Source organism: Talpa occidentalis, unplaced genomic scaffold (genome assembly GCF_014898055.3).
Source record: "Talpa occidentalis isolate TD23 unplaced genomic scaffold, MPIMG_talOcc4v2.1 talOcc4.5, whole genome shotgun sequence".
Taxonomy (NCBI): Eukaryota; Metazoa; Chordata; class Mammalia; order Eulipotyphla; family Talpidae; genus Talpa; species Talpa occidentalis.
This window is the reverse complement of record NW_023604861.1, coordinates 127,483,027-127,504,727: the sequence shown is the minus strand read 5'-3', so window position 1 is coordinate 127,504,727 and position 21,701 is coordinate 127,483,027. Positions and strand designations below refer to the sequence as shown.

At 36.7% G+C, this 21,701-nt stretch overlaps 1 protein-coding gene across 1 annotated transcript; it reads left to right on the top strand.

Moving 5' to 3' along the window:
* Window positions 1-60: 60 nt before the first annotated feature.
* Window positions 61-20,107, top strand: UBXN2A (UBX domain protein 2A). Its single transcript, XM_037528438.2, has 7 exons — window positions 61-133; window positions 6,757-6,811; window positions 8,016-8,154; window positions 10,535-10,641; window positions 12,833-12,970; window positions 14,038-14,196; window positions 16,435-20,107. Exons 2-7 carry the CDS (start codon window positions 6,771-6,773, stop codon window positions 16,625-16,627), a joined length of 777 nt encoding a protein of 258 aa, XP_037384335.1. The 5' UTR covers window positions 61-133; window positions 6,757-6,770; the 3' UTR covers window positions 16,628-20,107.
* The last annotated feature ends 1,594 nt before the right edge of the window (window positions 20,108-21,701 follow it).

Sequence of the window (21,701 nt, the reverse complement as noted above, 5' to 3'; positions counted from 1 at the left end):
GCGGCCGGCGAGCCCGGGCGGATCTGGGGGCTCGGGCCCCGCCGCGGCGCTGGTGCTCGGAGCCCCTCGGCGAACCGAAGACGAGGCCGCGAGGCGATCGCTCAGCGCGGCCCCCCCAGCGGCCGGGGCCGGAGTGAGTGTGCGGGGCCGCGCGCGCCCCGAGGGGTGGGGAGCCGGGGCGCTGGGAACCGGGGCGCTGGGGCCGGGGCGCCGAGGCCGGGGCCCTGGGGGCCGGAGAGGGGCGCTGAGCCCCCGCGATCGCCTTTGTCTTGGTGGTCCTCGGGTCCGGGGTTCGGATCCCGCACCCGCGCCTTGCAAGGTGCTGCGGGCGTTGGCCAGGTGAGGCCGGGCTGCGCCTCCCGCCCGGCGGGGCTGCTGGTTCTGGGAGCGCTGGGAACCCGGGGTCCGCGCTCTCCTGAGGTCCCGATTTCCAAAGGCGAACTGCGAAAGGGCCGACGCGAAATACGGAGCAAGTCTGTGTTAGGTGGACTTGGGGTGAAGTCCATTGTCAGTCTCCCCCAACTTAAAAAAAATTGTGGGTTTGATGCTCGCTGTTGTCGTGTTTAATTTTTTTCTCGGTGTCCGTGTTTCTTTGCTCTCACAATTATTTACTTGTCAGCATTAATGGCCCTAGGATGGCCCCCAGCGCTGGTTCCTTGGTAGGTCATTTGAGACAGTTAAGACTAAAGATAGGAAACTGACCGTATGTGCTGATGGTGACGTGCAGCTGTAAAGCGTGACAGATCGCGACGTGAAAATTAGCTTCCTTACTTCAGTGTCTCATGCGTGATTTTGGAGTGTTTGTGAGTTTAATCATAGTTTGGTTTTAATGGGAGGACTCTTTGAAAGTTGATGTGTTTTTTATCTAAGTATGCAGAAGGTGGTATTGATTTAAAGGCAATTAAATTCATTGAATTTAATACATAGTGAGCACCTATGTATAACAGTAAAGTTAGTGCTAGACACTTGTGGGATCAAAAACGAGTAAGAATTGTGTGCAGGATATAGAGAGTGATTAAGCACACAAATACTAACACAATATTATTCGCAGAAATTACACTAACTGAGCACTTACTTTTTTTAAAAGATTTATTTATTTTTATATAAGAACCAGATGTGTGGGTACAGTCCAGATGTGTGGGAGGGTGAGAGGATTCACCAGAGACAGAGTGGGGAGCAGAACAGGTGAATCTACTGAAATACACTGCTGAGGGGAGCAGCAGGCAAGGTAGGAGAGCTCTGCTTCACCATGTGGGACCCTGGTCGGCCCGCCGGGATCGAACTGGCGCTGCAGAGGCTGCAGACAGCTTCACAGCACTGTGCTCAATCGCCTGTGCCACCAGGAAGGCCCAGAGCATTTACTCTTAACTCTGGACTGTGGTTAAGTTCTTTACATACATACTTTAGTTGCTTAATAATATTTATTGTTAACTAACTTGATACACATTTTAATTACTTAGTTTATTTAAAAAATTTTAGTTCTTATTGTGTGCTAACTATGGGATGGTGATTATTATAGATCTTGCCTTTAAGGACTCTACATTGTTTATTCTGGGAAAACATATTAAACAAATAATTGCTCATAAATGCCAGTAAGTCTCCATAGAAGTTTAAAAGAATGTCATATACTGTAAGAACATGTAACATGGGGGCTCAACCTGGACAAGGAAAATCAGTTAAGGTTTTCCTAGGAAAGTAATCTTCAAGTCAAGATATTATGGGTAAGTAAGAACTAAATGAAGATAACCCCCAAAAAGGAGAGGTTTAGGCAAAGGAAATAGGTTTCCCCTCTGGGGCTCAGAAAGATGGTGCCTTTCAGAAACTGGCAGATTGGCACAGTTGGAGTGAGTGAAGAAAGCAAAAGGCTATGTGGTTAGAGCTGGAGGGAAGCTTCAGGGCCTTCTAAGCAATGTTAAGAATTTGGGGACAGCTCCTACCCCCATTATTTTTTTAAATTGGTAGAGAAATTTGTAAACCACTCAATAGTGAGAGAACAGTAACTTTTCCTACCCCTTGGGTAATACTACCCAAGGGATTTAGACTTTAGTCAGAGAACACTGAAATCTCTGAGGGTTTTTGAACGGAGAGGTCCGATTTGTCTGACCCATGTAAAACTGAATATATGGGGACAAGACTGCATTTGAGGAAGTTGGAGAAGAGCATTGGTACTGGAGTGTAGCCATAAAGATCAGGTGAACTCTAAGGGTACAAAACTGATCTCTCCTCAACATGAAGGTAATTATATATTCACTTCATGGGAGGAATCATGGGAGACTTTCTATAAATGATCTTTAAATGTGTTTGACTCTGGGGCCTCCCTGGTGGTACGCAGAAGTTAAAGTCTCAGCACTATAAAGCTATGGCCACCCACTGTGGCATGAGTTTGATCCCTGGCCAGGGAGCTACCCACGTGGCATGGCAGACCTCTCCTGATTCTCCTGCTGCTCCCCTCAGCAGTGTATTTCAGTAGATCTGCCTGTTCTGCTCTCCACTGTCTCTGGTGAGTCCTTTCACCCCTCCCCCACCTCTGGCCTACACCCCAGTTCTTGTATGCATAAATAAATAAAAATAAATCTTTTTAAAAAAAGTATTTGATTCTGATGCTACCATAGTTTGCTTTTGAGACTTGGAAATCGATCCCATTCCATAGAAAATGTAAATGAGAAGAACAGCACATGGAAATGTGATCTTTTGGTTTCTTTCCCTATTCCCAGGAATGGTTTTATCCTTAGGGAAAAAACCTCAGCTTCTACATAAAGATAGCATGGCCGGTTGTATAAAATCTTGATATAAATCTGTAACCTTAAAAAAATGTAGCCTGTAATATATGTTTATAAAAAGAAGTAAAATTAGTAATATACAAGTTTTCGTAGTAAAATTTTAATGTGTACCTTAAATATACTGCATTTCTTAGTACCTTAAGTCTGTTTTGACTGGATTTTCCTTGTAGGGATATGTTCCAGAAATCTGTTTACTCTGCCTCCTGACTGTTGTTATCACTGCAGTTGTTGGGAGTACGTAGGATAATATTTGGGAAGGTGTCTGGTAAACTGTGATATAACAATACAAATGTAAAGTGATAGTGGTACTAATTGAAAATAGACTGAAGCAAAATGACTTTTCTGTTTATCTGTCCATTTTGATGCCTGATTTCATGCTGATATTTATTCAGTGGCTTTTTTTCTCTCCAATACATGACTTAAGTTCATTTGTGTCACTTGATGATGATACATCTCTACTGGTATAAATTTTGTGTGGGTCATTTATTATTACTCATTTATGATAGATAATGCCAAAAATAATGAGGACCTTATCTTCATGTTTGAATCAGTTTTGATTTCATAATTCTGTGCTATATTTAGAATTAGTGACTCAGTCTGTTTTTCCCTTGTTAGTCTGTAAACTCCCTGATAGTAAAAACTATGTCTGCCCCATAGACTTCTATTATTGATTCTAAACTAGTGCCTAGCACAAAGTGGTTGGAGTGTCAATAGAATAATAAATGTTTTTAAAAATTGAGTGTAATTTGTTAGCCATGTGAAAAACAACGCTTATGGAATAAGTCTAAGATGCTTCCTACCAATCCTGTAACAGAGGTAATGACAGAGAACAGGAAAAGAGAAAGGACCATAGATTACTGTAGCCTCAGTATCTCCTTTAGTCCTCAAAACAACTTGTAAGGAGGATAATTGTCTCCATGATACAGATAAGGCCACTGGGCCTTAAAGAAGTTACGTAGCATTCTAGAGGTCACCTCTGAAGTGATGCAGCCATAAGTACCAATTTGAATCCAAGGTCTGCTCTTCATTCTCTCTTGCTGTTATAAAACAACAACAACAAAAAAAAACAATTTACCAGTAGCTTATAACTATGAAATGATGGGAAGTAGTAGCAATTTACAAGAGAGTAATCTATTGATGGAAAACATGTTGAACTATTTTATAGATAGCATCTCTGCTTTTCACCTGAAAGGCACAATGGAAGAAACAGGAAATGTGTGTAAGTCAGGATACCTGTTCTCAGGAATCTTAGACTCAAGAGAAAGAGCTAAAAGACACAAAAGAAACAATGTAGACGGTATCAGATGATATAATTTAAATGCCAAAACTCTACATGCTTTAGGAAGAGAATATTAATAGAGGCTTAATATTTCACCTTTATGCTAGAAGACTTAAAACTAAAATATGTTCCCACCCTTTTGCCCAAGAGACTTCTTTGAACTCATAGCTTTTTCTGCTATTTATAGCTAAAGTCCTAAACATGTATATTTTGAGTTACTGATTTTGAACATTGCCCAAAATAGACACAATTTATGTATGTTTAAAATAATATAATTAAGAAAATGTTATTATTAGATCATGATAGGTTAATATCAAGTTCCAGTGAGTACAGATTTAAAACTAAAGAAAAATACTTTTCACCAAACACTTTGCATGAGGCATGAAAAGTATTTCATCTCTCAAACAGATTATATCAAATAGACAAAATAGACACTATTTTTCCCCTTTGTAATTCAGTTCCCCTTTGTAATTTCCCCTTTGTAATACTGTCCCTTGGTCCAGGGACAGTATGAATATATTTATCTAATAAATGGAGTGTTTGCAAACTCAGAAGAGTATTGACAATATTGTATCTCCATTTAGCAATCACTTGTAATGACTGTGTTTTAAAGCATTTATTAGTCTATTTTAAAAATTTAATATGAGCCATTTAATATATACATTGTTAATATTATAAAAATATCTTTCCACTTACCTGATTTATTACCAAGTCTCGGACCTGATTCAGTGCCTTACATTTATTAAATCTTCTCTCTGAATGATATAATGGTCTGTTTTCATTTTTAAATGTAGGGAATACTTTCAAAGAACAGCGCAGGAAGGATTAAGTCTTCAGATAGATGGAACACTCACTTGACAAAAGATGTCTAATTTGCCTGGATTGTTGGCACCATCCTTTTGGGTGGTGTGCCTACCTCCCAGCTGAAGACAGAATCTGAAGTTATTGGCATTGCTATGGGAGCTTCTGATCCTTCTGCTTGTGTTCTTTCAGTCCTCTGCCCCATTACACTTTACCCCATTCATTACCCAATTCCCCCTTGTCTTTCAAAATTGCTCACAATCTTCTCATGAAAAGGCTAAAAAACAAATTCACTATCAGTCTGTCTTCGATTCCTAATGTAGCCAATAGAAGCATATGGAACAATGTTTAATGGTCAGGTGTTTTCCAGAGCAGACTCTACTAACCTACTTCCAATTACTGTTCCTAGCAAAACAGACTAAATGGAACCAACCCTCCAGCCAAATAGGCCCAGCTCCAGCAGCAGCAGGAAGCTAGAGTGGAGTCAGAACCTAAGATCATTCAGACTGATTATATCAAGTGAAGGGCTGTGGCTTGATCCTCAGTTCCCCAAATTAAATTCACCTCCAGATGCTCTGGTGACTTAAAGTGGGAGCAGACCAGTTTTAGTGCCCACTTTCTGCTTCGCATTGCTTTGGCATTGAGTTTGGTGGATCTTCAGTGGACATTACTGAGCTTGTCTACCTTTGATTTAAATATGCCTAGAATTTACATTTTTTAATAGAGGTTTTTGCTCTTTGCACACATATTTTCCAGAGAGACTTGAAGAGACATATTTGATACAGTCTGAGAGATGAAATACTTTTCATGCCTCATGCAAATGTTTAGTTTAGTTATGTCTTCTTTGGGGTAAAGTGTTTTTCTTTAGTTTTAAATCTGTAGTCACTGGAACTTGATATTAACCTGTCATGATCTAATAATAACATTTTCTTAATTATATTGCTTTAAACATACATAAATAAAAAGATGTAATCTGTTTTGGGGTGACTTCTTAAAGTTCTGTTTATGAATTAAAGCTAATTTATATAGGTTTGTTAAATAAAGCACTTTTAAAGTTTATTTAATTCTAAAACATCTTTTTAATTGATTTATTTTCCTTTTTCGCCATGACCAGTTTGTTGTTTTCCTTCATTTATTAACCAGACATCCCGCAATAGATAGAACAGACCCAACTTTTCCTCACTTGAATTTTGACAACTGATATCAACATTAATTGTACAATAGGCAGTTTGTAACTATTGTCAGTTTTATTTTATGTAGTACATCTGTGTAATAATACTAAAATCTCTTTGCCCACATTTGCCTTTAAGCTATGAGTCAAACAGATATCTTACAATCTTTTTTAATTGTCTCTTTTACAATTTCATCTTTATCCTAAACATGATAAATCTACTCATTTATTGCTTTAAATATGAATTCATAGTAATTTTCACCACTTAAAATTTATAATTTGGTATGTTAGTTTTCATTGAGAATGTCAAATCTTGAAATGATTGACATTCTTGGATAGTTAAGAATAATTTTCCATTAGAGCAAAAGTATTGCCTCTTAAGAGGCTAACGAAAAGGCATCATAAGATTCTACATGTACACGTGTTTTCAGATAGATTTTCATCCTAGTATTTTTTTATATTTTAAAAGGGCACGTTTATTAGGAAAAGGAGAGGGAAAAAAAGAGGCACCTGTATAGACACAGGTCTTTCTTGTGAGTGTCAGACTCCAAAATTTATTTTTTAATTATATTTTACTTTGTAGATGACAATATCAGTTTTGGTGAGGCCTTTGTTCTTTAGATCCTTTTAGTGCTACTTAGGGCTACATTGTAAGTATATAGGGATGGGTTTATTTAAAAAAGTAAACTGAGAATTTCATCTTTTGTTTCTTTTTACTCTCACAGTAAGACAAAAGAGAATGAAAGAAGTAGATAATCTTGAACATGTAAAAGAAGAATGGTAAGTTAATTCAAACTGTGAGCTCCTTTGTTTTTTCTGCCCTTGTTAATCTTTATGTTCATTGCATTTCACTAACTGAGATAATGTTTCCATTATGAGTACCTCAGTTAGATACTTTTTGAAGTAAGTTTTTGGGTTTGTTTGTATTTTTTTTTTACCATAGCTGAAACTGAATGCATTTTTTAAAAGATTTTAAAATTATTTATGCATACAAGAGCTGGGGTACAAGCCAGAGATGCAGGGGGTAAGAGGATTCACCAGAGACAGAGTGGGGAGCAGAACAGGCAGATCTACTGAAATACACTGCTGAGGGGAGCGGCGGGTGAGTCAGGAGAGGTCTGCTGCACCATGTGGATTGCTCCCTGGCTGGCCGGGGATCGAAATCATCAAGCACTGGGTACAGTCAGAAGCGCGGGAGGGTGAGAGAATTCACCAGAGCCAGAGCGGGGAGCAGAGCAGGCAGAAGGACCGAAGTACACTGCTGAGGGGAACAGCGGGCGGCAGGAGAGGTCTGCTGCACCATGTGGGACCCTGGCCCGCCCGGTGGCCTGGGAGCAGCTGGGGATCGAACCAGCGCTTCAGAGGCTGCGGGCAGCTTCGCAACCCAGTGCTCAACCGCTGCGCCACCGGGGAGGCCCTAAACTGAATGGATTTTTAGTGCAGTTGTGAAATCTTGATAAGACTTCTCTACACATTGCTTAACAATTTATTTATTTTATTTTTTTCCTTGACAATTTAAGTAACTGTTTACATCATTAACTTTTAAGATTGTATATCTTAGATTCAGAGTGAAAATATGACTTTGGAGTCAGACAAACCTAGCTTTAAGTCCAGTCTTGGTTCTATTACCTCTCTGGTCTTTAGACAATTTAGGTAGATTCTTTGAGCTACAATGTCTTATCTACAAAATGGTGACAAATACTTTGTAAATACTTGTTAACCAAGCAGATATATTTTGTTACTTTTTCATTATTGTTTTATATAAATATTTGATACTATTCATTGCTGTTGTGTAAGGGGCCACTATTTGAGGAACTACTGAGACTTGGAAAGTATTAATGACTCATTCCCCTGAGGTCACATATTTATTATCTTAACTTGGAAGAGGGTCTAAATTGCAACAAGAGGATCTTTACTGAGACAGTGTGTGCAAGTGCTTAGAAAATAGTCAGTAGTACATATTCCTTTTTTTGTGTGTGTGTAGGGTGTGTGAAGCAGGATCTGACAACCAACCTCGTAGGGGTAATCAGCAAACAAGTTGTGAATATTTTGTTGATAGCCTTTTTGAGGAAGCTCAGAAGGTTGGTGCCAAATGCTTGTCTCCCACTGAGCAGAAGAAACAGGTAAATGTCCATCGCTTTTTTTCTCTTCCACGGTTTCTCAAAATGGGAAACTTCTAGAAGTTCTGTCAAGTCAAAATTGTTCTCATATAATAGTAGGTTATAGTTTACCTTTCACACTGTATTGGCTTTGTATTGATACTGCAAAAACTATGGTGGGTAAAATTGCTGGCGCCTGTCTAGGAGGAATCAAGACCGTGGCACCCAGCGGGCTGGTAGTTGCTGTATTTGTTGCTTGTTGAGTGAGTTTCTGTTAAGATTGTCCTTGAAGGAGCAAAATATAAGTTTTATTTAATTCTAACCCTTTCAGTACACATCTTAATAGTCTGTGTGACAAAATGTGATGTACATTTTTCTGTAATATACAGAAGTCTCTTAAGAAAAAGTGTGATTATTTGAGATGCAGGCTGACCCATCTGCTTTTTCATGGTTTACTGTTTTTTCATCATTTACAGGCAGGGATGTTTGGCAGACATTTTCTCAAAATGAATGAAATGAGCCTGGCATTTAAAGGAAAACAAATGACAGTATTTATTGCAAGCAAAACTTGTATTGACTTTTTTAGTGAAAGTAAGAGTTTGGTAAACTACCACCAGGCACTTGATAGCGCCTCAGAACGTAAAGATTTTTCTGATGAGGTCACTGTCATATTAATGAATAGAGTCCTTTTATTGTATAATGAAAAATAACAACATTTGGCAGATTTACATGACTCAGAAACAGTATTTTCCAAATGATCATTATAAGATATTTTAAACTGATGCACAGGAGAAAGAGCCAAAATGTCTTATAGATGAAAGGATTTCAATGTAACAAATTTATGAAAAGCTCATTAAGTTTAGATCCCATTCAGATTTTTCGTTAACTTTTGAGATATTTCCACTTATTAAATTTTGACATAGTATCCAAAAAGAATGCCCATGAAAGGCTATTAAAATACTTCCTTTTGCAATTATATATGCTACATAATATATATTTCAATTAAAGCATATCCCATGGGCTGAAAGCAATAGCAATTATGAGAATCCAACTGACATTTTGAAGTTAGACATTAAGGGGAATTTTTTTAAATCCCTCACTCTGATACATCTTTTATACTTACATTTGAAATTTTATCAAAATTTAAGTTCTAAAAATGCATGGTCTAATAGTTCTGAAAGACCTATTTCTCCTTGGCCATGATATCTGCTTCCCAGAGGTAACTACTTAGACTCTTTGCTCTCCTAGTGCACAGTTTGGGTTTCTAATAATGTAGTAATAGTGAGGCTTTGATTTTTCAGTTTTTCATGTTATATATTGACTTTTTACTATAGAAAGTGAGGATTTGGCTCTGATTATACCTCCCGTCCTTCCTAAGCCGCCTCTTCTCATCCATCTAATACAGTTATATCATAATTTTTATCGTCTCCCACTGACTTCATTTTCTTTGTGTCTGTCATTAGTTCATCCCCCAATTCTCAGATAGAAAGCTGTATTTTTCTCAATATGTTTGAGTGTATGAGGTAACCTTACTGGTTTTTCTGAGGGACAGCTATGGTTAGGTCCTGTTTTCCCCCAGGGAGCTGGTCGCCTTCTGAGGGAGTCATTACGCTGCTGCGCCTCTGTGGAATCGTGGTTCCGAGCAGTCTCTTTATCTCTCCTTCCTCAATACCCAATCCCATGCCTCTCCCAATCCCATCTCTTTTTATTAATTAACTAGTTATTTTTTCTTATATCATTGTTGTCCCACAGTTCTCTCACCACCATATCACCTGTGAACCATCACAAATTCTCTTGTGTTCCTCCCTCCCGGTGTTGACTGTTCTCGCCCCTCCCTTGCTGTATGCCTCAAATCTATGGTCAGCCTCCTAGTTTTAACATTTTCTTGACCTTTTGTTTGGTTTCTCTATATTCCACATATAAGTGAGACCAATTGATATTTCTTTTCCTTTTGACTAATTTCCGCTGGCATCATAACCTCCAGCTCCATCCATGTTGCCACAAATGGCATGAGCTTGTCTCTTTTGATCCCTGAGCAATATTCCATTGTGTAAATATGCCACATCTTTTTGATCCATTCATCTTTTTGGGGGCATTTGGGTTGTTTCCTTATCTTGGCTATTGTAAATAATGTTGCAGTAAACATAGGCTCTACAGGAAGAAATATTAATGACAACATGACACTGGTATTTTATATTTGAAGGAATAGCCATTAATTACTTGGTCATTGTCGTTTTTCCCTTCCTGTGCATTATGTAAAACTAAAACTAATACAATGTTTTGTGTCAATTATTGTATCAATTTTAAGGGGAAATATAAACTAAAATCTATAATGATGGAAGTTTTCAAAGGACTTTTAATTTCCATTTTAACATTGTGGGTTTTGTTTCTTACTGGTTTGAAGGTAGATATAAATATAAAATTATGGAAAAATGGATTCACAGTCAATGATGATTTCAGAAGTTACTCTGACAGTGCAAGTCAGCAGTTTCTGAACTCCATCAAAAAAGGGTAAGCCATCTTTGTAAATAGGATATTTTAGGCATGTTTCCTTTGGAAGAATCCTTTTTAATGTTCCCATATCCCTACACATTTGCAAACATATTTTTTCTTTTATACATTTAGATTTTCATGAGCTGGGTTTTTTATTTCTTTGGATATCCCTATATATGAGGGAACAGTGGTTTGTAGCACTGTGTATGGTTTAGAGGTGTAGGGTCACACCCTTCAGATGTATGTTAGCACACCATGCCCACCCCTACCCCACACCAAGGCACCCATATTCCACTGTGCCCCCTCACACCTTGCTCGCCTGAGGTTTCTTAAGAGAGTTACAGCTGTAATTTTTAACCTTTTCTGAACTTTTACAAAATTTGTGTGTTGTACAAAGGCCTTTTTTTTTTTTTTTCTAAATTTTATTGTTATATTCCCCATACAATTGCAGCCCCCCCATTCTGACCCCAATCCCTCCCTCCCGCCCCCGCCCCCCAAAAAAGTGTCTCTGGTTCATAGTTTTTTGTTGATTTTGATTTTCACTTTCTTATAGTTATTCATTTTCCTGGTACAAAGGCCTTTTTTCATAAAACCACTTGAGAGTAAGTTACTGAAGTGATGCTTCATCATACGATCACCTTGTTATGTGTAGCATGTAAGCAAAGACGTTTTCCTGTATAACCACAATGCAGCCATCTAAATAAGGAAATTGACATAGATGCTGTACTACCTTTTCATCCTCAGGCTCTTTTCAAGGTTCACCATTTGTCCTAATGTTACTCTGGATAGCAAAATCATCCCCTTCCTAATCACGCATTGCACTGAGATGTCATGTCTCTACAGTCTCCTTCAAAATATGGGGTTGTCGAAAAGTCATGACATACTTTTTCTGTGTTTTTCTTTTTTTTTTTTTTTTTTTTTTTTTTACTATTTTTTTTTTTTTAATAGAGGCATGTTTTATTTATTTATTTATTCATTTGTTTGTTTGTTTGTTTATACATGCACTGGGTACAGTCAGAAGCGCGGGAGGGTGAGAGAATTCACCAGAGCCAGAGCGGGGAGCAGAGCAGGCAGAAGGACCGAAGCACACTGCTGAGGGGAGCAGCGGGCGGCAGGAGAGGTCTGCGCGCCATGTGGGACCCTCCTCCGGTGGCCGGGGAGCAGCCGGGGATCGAACCGGCGCTGCAGAGGCTGCTGGCAGCTTCGCAACCCAGCGCTCAACCGCTGCGCCACCGGGGAGGCCCCTTTTTCTGTATTTTTCAAGCAAAAATGCATCATGACTTTTCCAACAGTCCAATATTTCTGGGATTAGAAAATATCTGTGAGTAAAATGGATGTGGCTCCTGCTGTTCTGCAGTTTACCTCGCTCAGAGGAGAGTGTCAGCAGTAACTGGACAAAGCCCCCAACTGAGTCCAAGTCCTTGCTCTCTTTCTTTAATCTCTCTGTTAAGAGAGTGAAATATGGAAGCATTTTTAAATTTTTGTTTATTTTTTTTGAAGATTGATTTATTTATGTATACAAGGACTAGGGTACAGGCCAGAGATATGGAGAGTGAGAGGGTTCACCAGAGAGAGTGGGGAACAGAACATGCAGATTGACTGAAGTACACTGCTGAGGGGAGCAGCGGGCGAGTCAGGAGAGGTCTGCTGTGCCATGTGGGTAGCTCCCTGGCCAGCCAGGGATCAAACTCGTGCTGCAGAGGCTGCAGATAGCTTCATAGGTTGCGTCTTAACCCCTTGTGCCACCAGGGAAGCCCTGGAAGCATTTTTTTTTAAGTTCTGATATTTTGGTATTTTACCTTTGTCATTTTCAGAGTAAATCTATATTTTCATTTAAAAATTGAAATGAGAACCTGAGTTTTCTAGTACATTCTTAGTTATATTTATTCAGGCACCTATAAAATTTATCAAATTGTTAATTAGTATTATATACTCATCAAATATTTCATGACTTCAGTACTCTTCTAATACTACTGAATAACTCATGCTGTTCCTATAGTTATAGTCTCAAAAATGACTCCATATTGTTCCAGGTTTTTGATATTCACGTATTTAACTATATTATTTTAGATACATTTAGTTCTTTCATTGTCAAGAATGTTATATCCCTCTTATTCCTATATATTTTCCTATTCTTTTTGCATTCAAAATGTGTTTTTCAGAAAAAGAAAAAACATATTGGGAACTATGTTTTTTTTTACTTTCCAAGGGAATTACCTTTAGAATTACAGGGAATTTTTGATAAAGAGGAAGTGGATGTTAAGGTAGAAGATAAGAAGAATGAAGTATGTGTAGCAACAAAACCCATGTTCCAGCCTTTCTCCGGACAGGGTCACAGACTGGGAAGGTGAGTTCGCTCATGGTTTGTGTTTTCCATAAACAAAACTAATTTTCAGCTTGTCTACATTTGTAGGGAGCTTATCATTTCTCCCATTGGAAATGGAATTTTTCATGTTAAATTTTATGAAGACTCCTAAATCATATTTACCTAGTGTAAATTAAGTGGACACTGTACTAAAAAAATCATAAAGGCTTTAAAGGTTTATCAAATTGAAAGGGTCTGTTTTATTGAGGACATTAAGCAAAATTGGGTGGATTTTTCTGCCTTGAATTCACAGTTTGAGTTTTGCCATTAATGTTACAGTATGCAAATGCTAGATTTTGCACAGAGAGTTCCATATTATAGTTACCAGTACCTTTCACACTGTTCTGTGAGCAGTATCTGAATTTTGAGGTAATAAAAATGAACAAAACAAAACACCTGATAGGGTAATATCAGTGTTCAAAGCCTTTAATTGTTTTCCAAAATCTTGTTGTCTTCATCTGATCCAACTAGGTCTTATGACAGGATGCAAAGAGGTTCGATACAGGATCACTTTTATTTTAGGTATCAGAATTGGTAAGGACTGTACATAATCACCCACACATATAAAAATATCTGGATGTGACTTTTAGACAAATTAAGAAATTTTTAGATTCTTTTATTTTCTTCTTTATTTTCTTTTATTAATCCAAGGACTAATATTTATAGAGAATTCATAATTTCTTTTAGAAAATTTAAGCTGGGAGTAGATAAAGGTAAAGTCCATAGATTTATCAATCCTATTCAAATTGTCTATTTTGTAAGGAGCTATTCAAATAATGCTATTAAGAATATATTTACATAGCACTCCACAAGCTTACAAATTATTGGAATGTGTATAATTTCATTAGGTTCCTTGAGTCATCATATTTGGTGGATATAATATTAATATCTAATATTAATATTAATATCTTTGTATTATTTTTGAGGGAACAGTTATGACTTTCTTTTTAAAAGCTAAACTTATTGGAAAATGGTTTTAGTAATTGCTTACTGATAAACTTCAGCTTTATAGACAAACATGCTTCTGACTTTGTCATCTGAATTTTTAGTGCCACACCAAAAATTGTTTCCAAAGCAAAGAGTATTGAAGTTGAGAATAAAAATAATTTGTGTCCTGTCCCACTAAATGACCTGGAACCCATCACTAATATACAGATCTGGTTAGCCAACGGGAAAAGGATTGTCCAGAAATTTAATATTTCTCATAGGTGAGTTTTCCATTTCATTATTTGTAGATTTCTTTCCTAAATTTAACTTTCATTTATTCTTTTCAGTTTAGTCAGCAGTTTTTAAAAACTGTCCAAGGACCTTAATAAATGGTTCTCTAAACATATCTCAATTCTTATACCTTAATATTGTCTTCTTCTTAATTGTCTTATCTCTCCCAAATTGTTTTTCATTTTAACTAAAAGTAGGTGCATCCTGGATATAGATTTCCTTCTTTATTTAAAAGCGTTAAAAATTTCTCAAAGAAATGTTATAGAAGTAAAAAATTATCACATTTATGCACATTAAAATAACAATAATAACATGCAATTTACCTTATATACCTTTTCCTGATTGTATCTCTCTGTGTGTGTATGTGTGCAAATGCAGGAGATAAACACTTCTAAATTTGCATAAAATCATTCCTGCATTTAGTCATAGTTTTAACAAATACATTTCCATCACTAAAATATACTGAGTTGTCTTCTTCATTTTCAAATAATTATTCTAAAAGAGTATAAATTTTTAAAAACTTGTGTACAGAAAAGTAAAGTATAGAGAACTGTTTCCTCCTGACTGTTCTAAGAATAAGTTATCAGTCTTATGACCCATCACCCAAATATAAACTTTAGTGTATATTTTAGTGTATATTTCCTACAAACTAGGACATTATCCCACAGAGCCACAATAGAACCATCTTTTTTTTTTTTTTTGGTATTATTTTTCACTGAGATAAGGTTGGTTTATGATGTAAGTATTTGATTTAGGTATGGTGTATATACCATACCATACCCTCCACCGAAGTACCAATAATCCTCCACTGTATTCCACTGGGCAGCCATCTTTAAATAGGAATTTGACGTTGATACACTTTAGCTAACAAATATTCAGATCTTAGTCAAGATTGGCCATGTTATCTAATATCCTCTGTAACCAAAAGCCATTCAGATCCTACATTGCATTTACATAAAACATTTACTTTAGCCAATTTTGGGGACCCAAATAAACACATAGGATCATGTTTTAGACTTTTTGGGGGAACTTGCACAGAATAGAGTGGAACTGTGATTGGATCAGAGAATTCTGTATTTAGTGATATGCCATGTGGCCTTAAGTCTGAGTTTCACATTTTAGCATCTCTGAAATGGGGGTGCATCCTTTATTCGATGTTAGCCTTATGGCAGTTGTGACACAGTTGTCTTTGCCTTACCTTCTGCCTCAGAGCTTCCAAAGTGAGTGTCAGCAGAAGAAAAGCATCCCAGAGACAGTGGTGGAGTACTTTTTTAAAGATTCTGTGCCACCATCACACCTGCTGATACAGATAGTGGGTATTATGTGGGAAAACATGTACACTGATGACTGAATAGAGGATTTAAGTCTGAATAATGTTCAAGATTAGAAATGACAATCATTTTATTCTAGTTTATGACAGAAGCATATGAGTATGAGCACATGAGAAGCACATTTGATAAATGTTAAGTGTAAAAGTGTTCTTTGAATAAATAGAAACATTCTAAATGTTCAAGAAGTTCTTTGGAATAATCTGGATTTTTTTCCTTCAGAATATATAGAAGGATGTGTCTTAAAATCAATGGATCTTGGTTTTAAATGAACTGTGTACACACTCTCCTTCTCTAAATACACACACACAGGTGAATGTAACTTTGAGCTATCTTAAAAAATGCAGTGATTGTTACATTGTAGTGTTCATCACACTAACTGAAATTCTACCAGTGCTGAGTTAAGAAATTTCTTAGTTGGGTTTGAAGTATAGCATGATCTTATATTTAAGAGATATAATCTATATCTGTATTAGATTACTCTGGACCATTTCTGATTCATTCAGAGCTAGGTATGTGAATATAAAAAACTTTCTTCTCTAGAAAATTTCAGATATATACAAAAACAAAGAGAAGATATAGCGGTCCATCACTCAGTTCACCTAAACTATTTTTCAAGCAAATCCTAGACTTCTACAGTAATGTGTAAATATTTTAGTATGTGTCTCCAAAAGATTGGAGCTTTTCAAAAATGTAATCATGATGCCCTGTCACACCTCATAGCAATTCCTTACTGTCATCACATAGCTAGGGAGTCAGTCACTAAAAGATAATCCACATGTCGTTATGATTGACTGTTCTAGGTATTGACATAGCCAGCTGTCTTCACATTATTGTTACCTTAAATTAGCCAATTCAGGTTTTCATAAAATTGTATTAATGGTTTGTGCTGTTTTACAGGGTAAGTCACATCAAAGACTTCATTGAAAAATACCAAGGATCTCACAGAAGCCCTCCCTTTGCCCTGGCAACTGCTTCCCCATTCCTCAGGTTGCTAGATGAAACACTCACACTGGAAGAAGCAGACTTACAGAATGCTGTGATCATTCAGAGACTTCAAAAAAACACTGAACCTTTCAGAGAACTTTCATAATACGGATTTTTGATACACTGAGTGAAAAGTTTGCAGAGAAATGATGGCTGTCAGTGGACATAGAAACTAATAGGGAAAGGAAAAGTCAGATATGTTGGGTTTTGGGCCTGAAGTATTATTTAACTTCCTCCTGTTACCCTGTTGAGAGGATTTTTACTTAAGTTCGAGTTAGGAAATTAAATTTGACTGGAAACTATAATCAATGCACTTTTCCCAGTAGGCTGATCAGAAAGAAAAATTCACTTCCTTTCAAATACCACTTAATCAACATAAGATATACTTAATAACTGTATAATTTAGGATCTTCATCTGGTATAAATTAGCAGATATGTTCACAGTATCATTCACCCAAACAGCAGTGATTTATTTAAATGTTAACTGTTTCAGATTTCAAAAATAGCAATACATTCAAAAATTTAACATGGCAGGTTAAGAGCATCAGTATGATTGTTTTATAACTGAGATGCAATCAAAAGACTAGATGGAAGGAACTGATTTCACTAGTTATACCTAAACCTCAAAGTTTCCAATTTGCTTTCTTTAATGGCAGTGTCTACTCAGATATTAATGTGGCAGTAATATCTGAGATATATTTTCATCTAAGAGTAAATTGTGTCGCTTAGTATACTGTTACTAGTCATCTGCCTCCTCACATTTCTGCATTTTTGAAAAGTAAAAGTTTTTTTTTATATATTTTGTTTTTCCCATCTCCTATTTTACTCTCTTTCAGAAATCGGGGATCTGATCTTTAGCTAATATTTGGAGTGAGTCATTCATTTGCCACCATTTAGAATCCAATGCTGTCTTTTCACATTACTAATTAATATTTTAGGATGCATCTCATAAAGCCTGATTTTCTATTCCACATCAGAGTCATCCTGTGTATACTTGAAAGGAATATTTATTATATTCTGATGCCACTAAGGAAACATGCTTTGTATCTTAGACTTTGAACTAAAAGACTTAATTATTTCACTGTCAGATTAAATCCCCTTGCCTGAAAAATCAGTTTAAGATTTTTTGCAAATGATGTATTGACTCAGATCAAAAGTGACGTACATAATGAATGCTCCCAGGACTAAGTGCCCTAGCCTGCAGCAGTAAGTTCACAGGCAGTGGATGTCTGCTGGAAAGAGCAGTTTGCTAGTGAACTTTCTGGCATCAAGATCTTTTGTTCATGTGGGTTGTATGTATATAGTATATTTTAAAACGTTATAAAATGTCTTCATTTTAAAAATATGCATCTTAATATAAATAACATTTTTATGAAAATTATTTATCAAAACACAAAAGGGATTTAGTGAGAAAAGTCTTAGATTTTTTGGCAAATCCCCTTTACTGTGATTTAAGGAAGACAGATGGAATCTCACTTGTCTGCTTCTACCTGCAATCTGTTGCCATATCGAACATATAGCCTCTAAAAATGCTGCTGTACATCCACGAGGAAAAAAGCAGATGATGTATTAGTATGATTATGATGAGACTTGACCTTGCAGATTCTCTGTCCTTATAAAGCAGTGATTCCCACGCCCTCACAAAAGTATCACTTTGCAAAGCTTTTCAAAATGCCTATTCCTGCCACTACCGCACGGTTCTAGCTCATTTTTTCTGGGATGATTCCCAGACCTCTACATTTTTAACCTTGAATAATTCATACTTAGGTCACTAATAGAAGGACGAGCTTTCAGGAAATCTGCACTAAGTTTTCACCCTAAGAAAATAAAACCAGCACCCTTCGTCATGGATAGTAGGAGACTCTCCACTGAAATGGGGCTTCCATAAGTATAATTGAGACAAGGCTGGGCATTTAAATGAGGAATAACAAAAGGAAAATACAGACTTGAATGCATGACCTGTTATAAGATACGTGGTCTGATGGAGGTCCATTTTAAACATGCTTCAATTTATAGCTCTCCGACTTACACACAGTAGCGGTCTGTCTCTATTAGAAAGAGAGGGAGGGCAACAGATATGTTGCAGGAAATAAATATCATTAGTAACTTTTACAGCCGTGTTAGAGCTCTCTCTAGTGAAACGAAAGTGATAGTATTCTTTAACAAATGAGGAGGTAATAAAATCAACAGACTTCTTTTTCAGGGAGAAAATAACATGATAGTATATTTCAAGAATCTATAATAAAACATTTCACATAGGTCTATCAGGAGGCATTTTATACTTTCTTTTGCATAAATTAGTCAAATATGTAATTCTTCATATATTTCAATAAAGGAACCTCTCTTGGGAAATACTTTTCTTGTACCTATAGAAAAACCTCTTTCAGTGGTTCTCCAGTTAGTAATTATTTAACAAAAAGACTCATCAGAGGTTTTCTTGTACATGAACAATATATCCCACTGAGAAGTTCCTGTAAGGAAAATCCGTCATCAGCAATAACCTCCATTTTTGTAACTGTGAAAACTTTCATTAATGTGAATAATATTCTCTAAAGTTTTCCAAAATGGGACCCATCCTATAAAGCTTTTTACTTGAAAGATTAAAATTGTAAAGTCATTAGTTAAATGTGTAGAATATTCAATATGTTGGCTTTAGAAAACAAAAACTGAATTTGACAAGGTAAGGCAAACTTGAAAATGAGCAAGCATCTTAGATGTGGAATACAATTTGTCTTAAGTTTTGCTTCAAAACTCATCAATTTCTTGAAAAATTGTTAGGGCTAATATTTCTAATTTTATAGAATCTAATTTATTGGTTGAAATACTATGCATCATTGAGTTATAAAAGTGATCTTATTTTATGTACTTCTCATTCAGAATACTCTTCATTACATGTTATCGTGTCGACAGTATAGTATGTATTCATCTAATTCAGTGCCTTAAAAATATTTTGAAAGAGGTATTTTGCTAATGGCAAAAGAATTGTTCTCTTAAGGATGAAATACTATTAAAGGATCTGTGAAATATCTTACACTTGTTTCTTATAAAACAGCATTACATTTGGATGCATTTGTCATTTTTGTTGGGCAGAGTCATTCAGTTTGAGAATCAGCAAACATTAGGTGCCTTCTGTCTGCCAGATACTTTAACCAATGTTGCTTCCATTTAAGACCCAGAAATGTTAGCAACTGTAATATGTTCAAATTGTTTTTTATTTTTATTTTTTTAACTATCCTTTATGTCCTTAGCTGACCTAGCACAGAGACTTGTTAGTGGGGTTCACTCTTTTGTTCTCTTTCTAAATACAAACCATTTAATTAAACAATGGCTCATCACACTACATCTTCAAATAGAAGTGGCTTATTCAGTAGACTAATATTTGACTCTTGTTTGTTTTAAATTTTTTTTGTGTGTGAAGATAATTCTTATTCTTGTAGAAAATTACAAAATACAACTATGCTAAGATGATCATTAAAATGCCTATTATTCCACCATTCACTGATAACATTTTGATGTAAATCCTTTCGGACATTTTTAAGTGTATCAGTCTTTAGTTCTGTTTTAATTAAAAGATGGGCATGGTTATTGTAATCCTGATTTTTTTTTCTATTGCAATTTAAAGCTATCACTTTAAGGAGAGTAGTCACTGTTTAGAACAAAACAGTTCATTACATTTCAGTACCACCACTCCCAAAATTGGAGTTGTTGGGTTTTTTTTTTTTTAATAATCTTCCTTTCAAAAACAAAATTGTGGTAGTACATACAGCAAAGTGTACATATTGGAAATGAAGTGTTTCCAAATCTACTAAAAATACATATTAAATGATGTGTTTAGATTATCCAAAGAAACTTCAGCTTGACTTGACTTTAGTTTCCAGTGAATTAAATACTTACTAATGTATTATCTCATCCTTCCACTGTTGATAGGACTGCAATCAAGGAAACAGGGCACCCATTTTGTAAATTAAGAAACTGAAGCATAGAAAATGGAACAACACACATCAGACTGGTTAGTGTCTACTTTAGGATTAAATTTAGCTGTGACCAAAAATTCAAAATAATAGTGACTTACAAAATTGTGTTTTCCTGCAAAAGTTCAGAGGGAAGCAGTTAAGGAGAAGTAGATCCACTTCAAGAAGTCATCAGACTCCTATTGCGTTAATCTGCCATTTTCGACACCATTTGACTTGAGGTCCTGAGATAGATAGCTACACTGGCTATCTCGAGGTAGCACCAGCCAACACATTTGCATTTCATCCAGTAAGAGAAGCAAGTGCGCACACACACACACACACACCCTCCCTTAAAAACAAAACCACAGCTCCCTTGGTATGTAATTCCCATACCTTCCAGGTCACTCATTTAAAGTATACAATTCATTCGTTTCTACTGTAGTCACAGGGTTGTGCAACCATTGCCATAATCCTATCTAATTTTAGAACTTTTTTTTTTAAGATTTTATTCATTTATTTATACAAGCACTGGGTACAGTCAGAAGCGCGGGAGGGTGAGAGAATTCACCAGAGCCAGCGCAGCAGGAGAGGTCTATCGCACCATGTGGGACCCTCGCTGGTGGCCGGGGTTGGAACCTGCACTGCAGAGGCTGTGGGCAGCTTCTCAGCCCAGTGCTCAACCGCTATGCCCCCAGGGGAGGTCCTAATTTTAGAACATTTTTTTCTCCTTTTAAAAGAAACCAAAAATGCCCATCAGGGGCCTCCGTGGTGGCTCAGGGGGTTAAGACACAACATTATGAAACTATCCGCAGCCACTGTAGCATAAGTTCAATGCCTGGCCAGGGAGCTGACCCACATGGCACCGCAGACCTCTCCTGCCTTCCCCGCTGCTCCCCTCAGCAGCGTATTTCAGTAGACCTGCCTGTTCTGCTCCCCACTCTCTGGTGAATCTTCTCACCGCACCTCTGGCCTGTACCTCAGTTCTTGTATGCATAAATAAGTAAATCTTTAAAAATAAATGCCCATCAGCAGTCTATTCTTCACCCTAAGTTTTGGGCAACCATGAAGATTCACCTATTCCTGGACATTTGATATAAATGGAATCATGTATTTTTTGTGACTGCTTCTTTGCACTTAGTGTAATGTTTTCATAACACACATTTCATGACTTTTTTTTTATTTATTTTTTTTTTTTTTTTTTTTTTTTTTTTTTTTTTTTTTATAGAG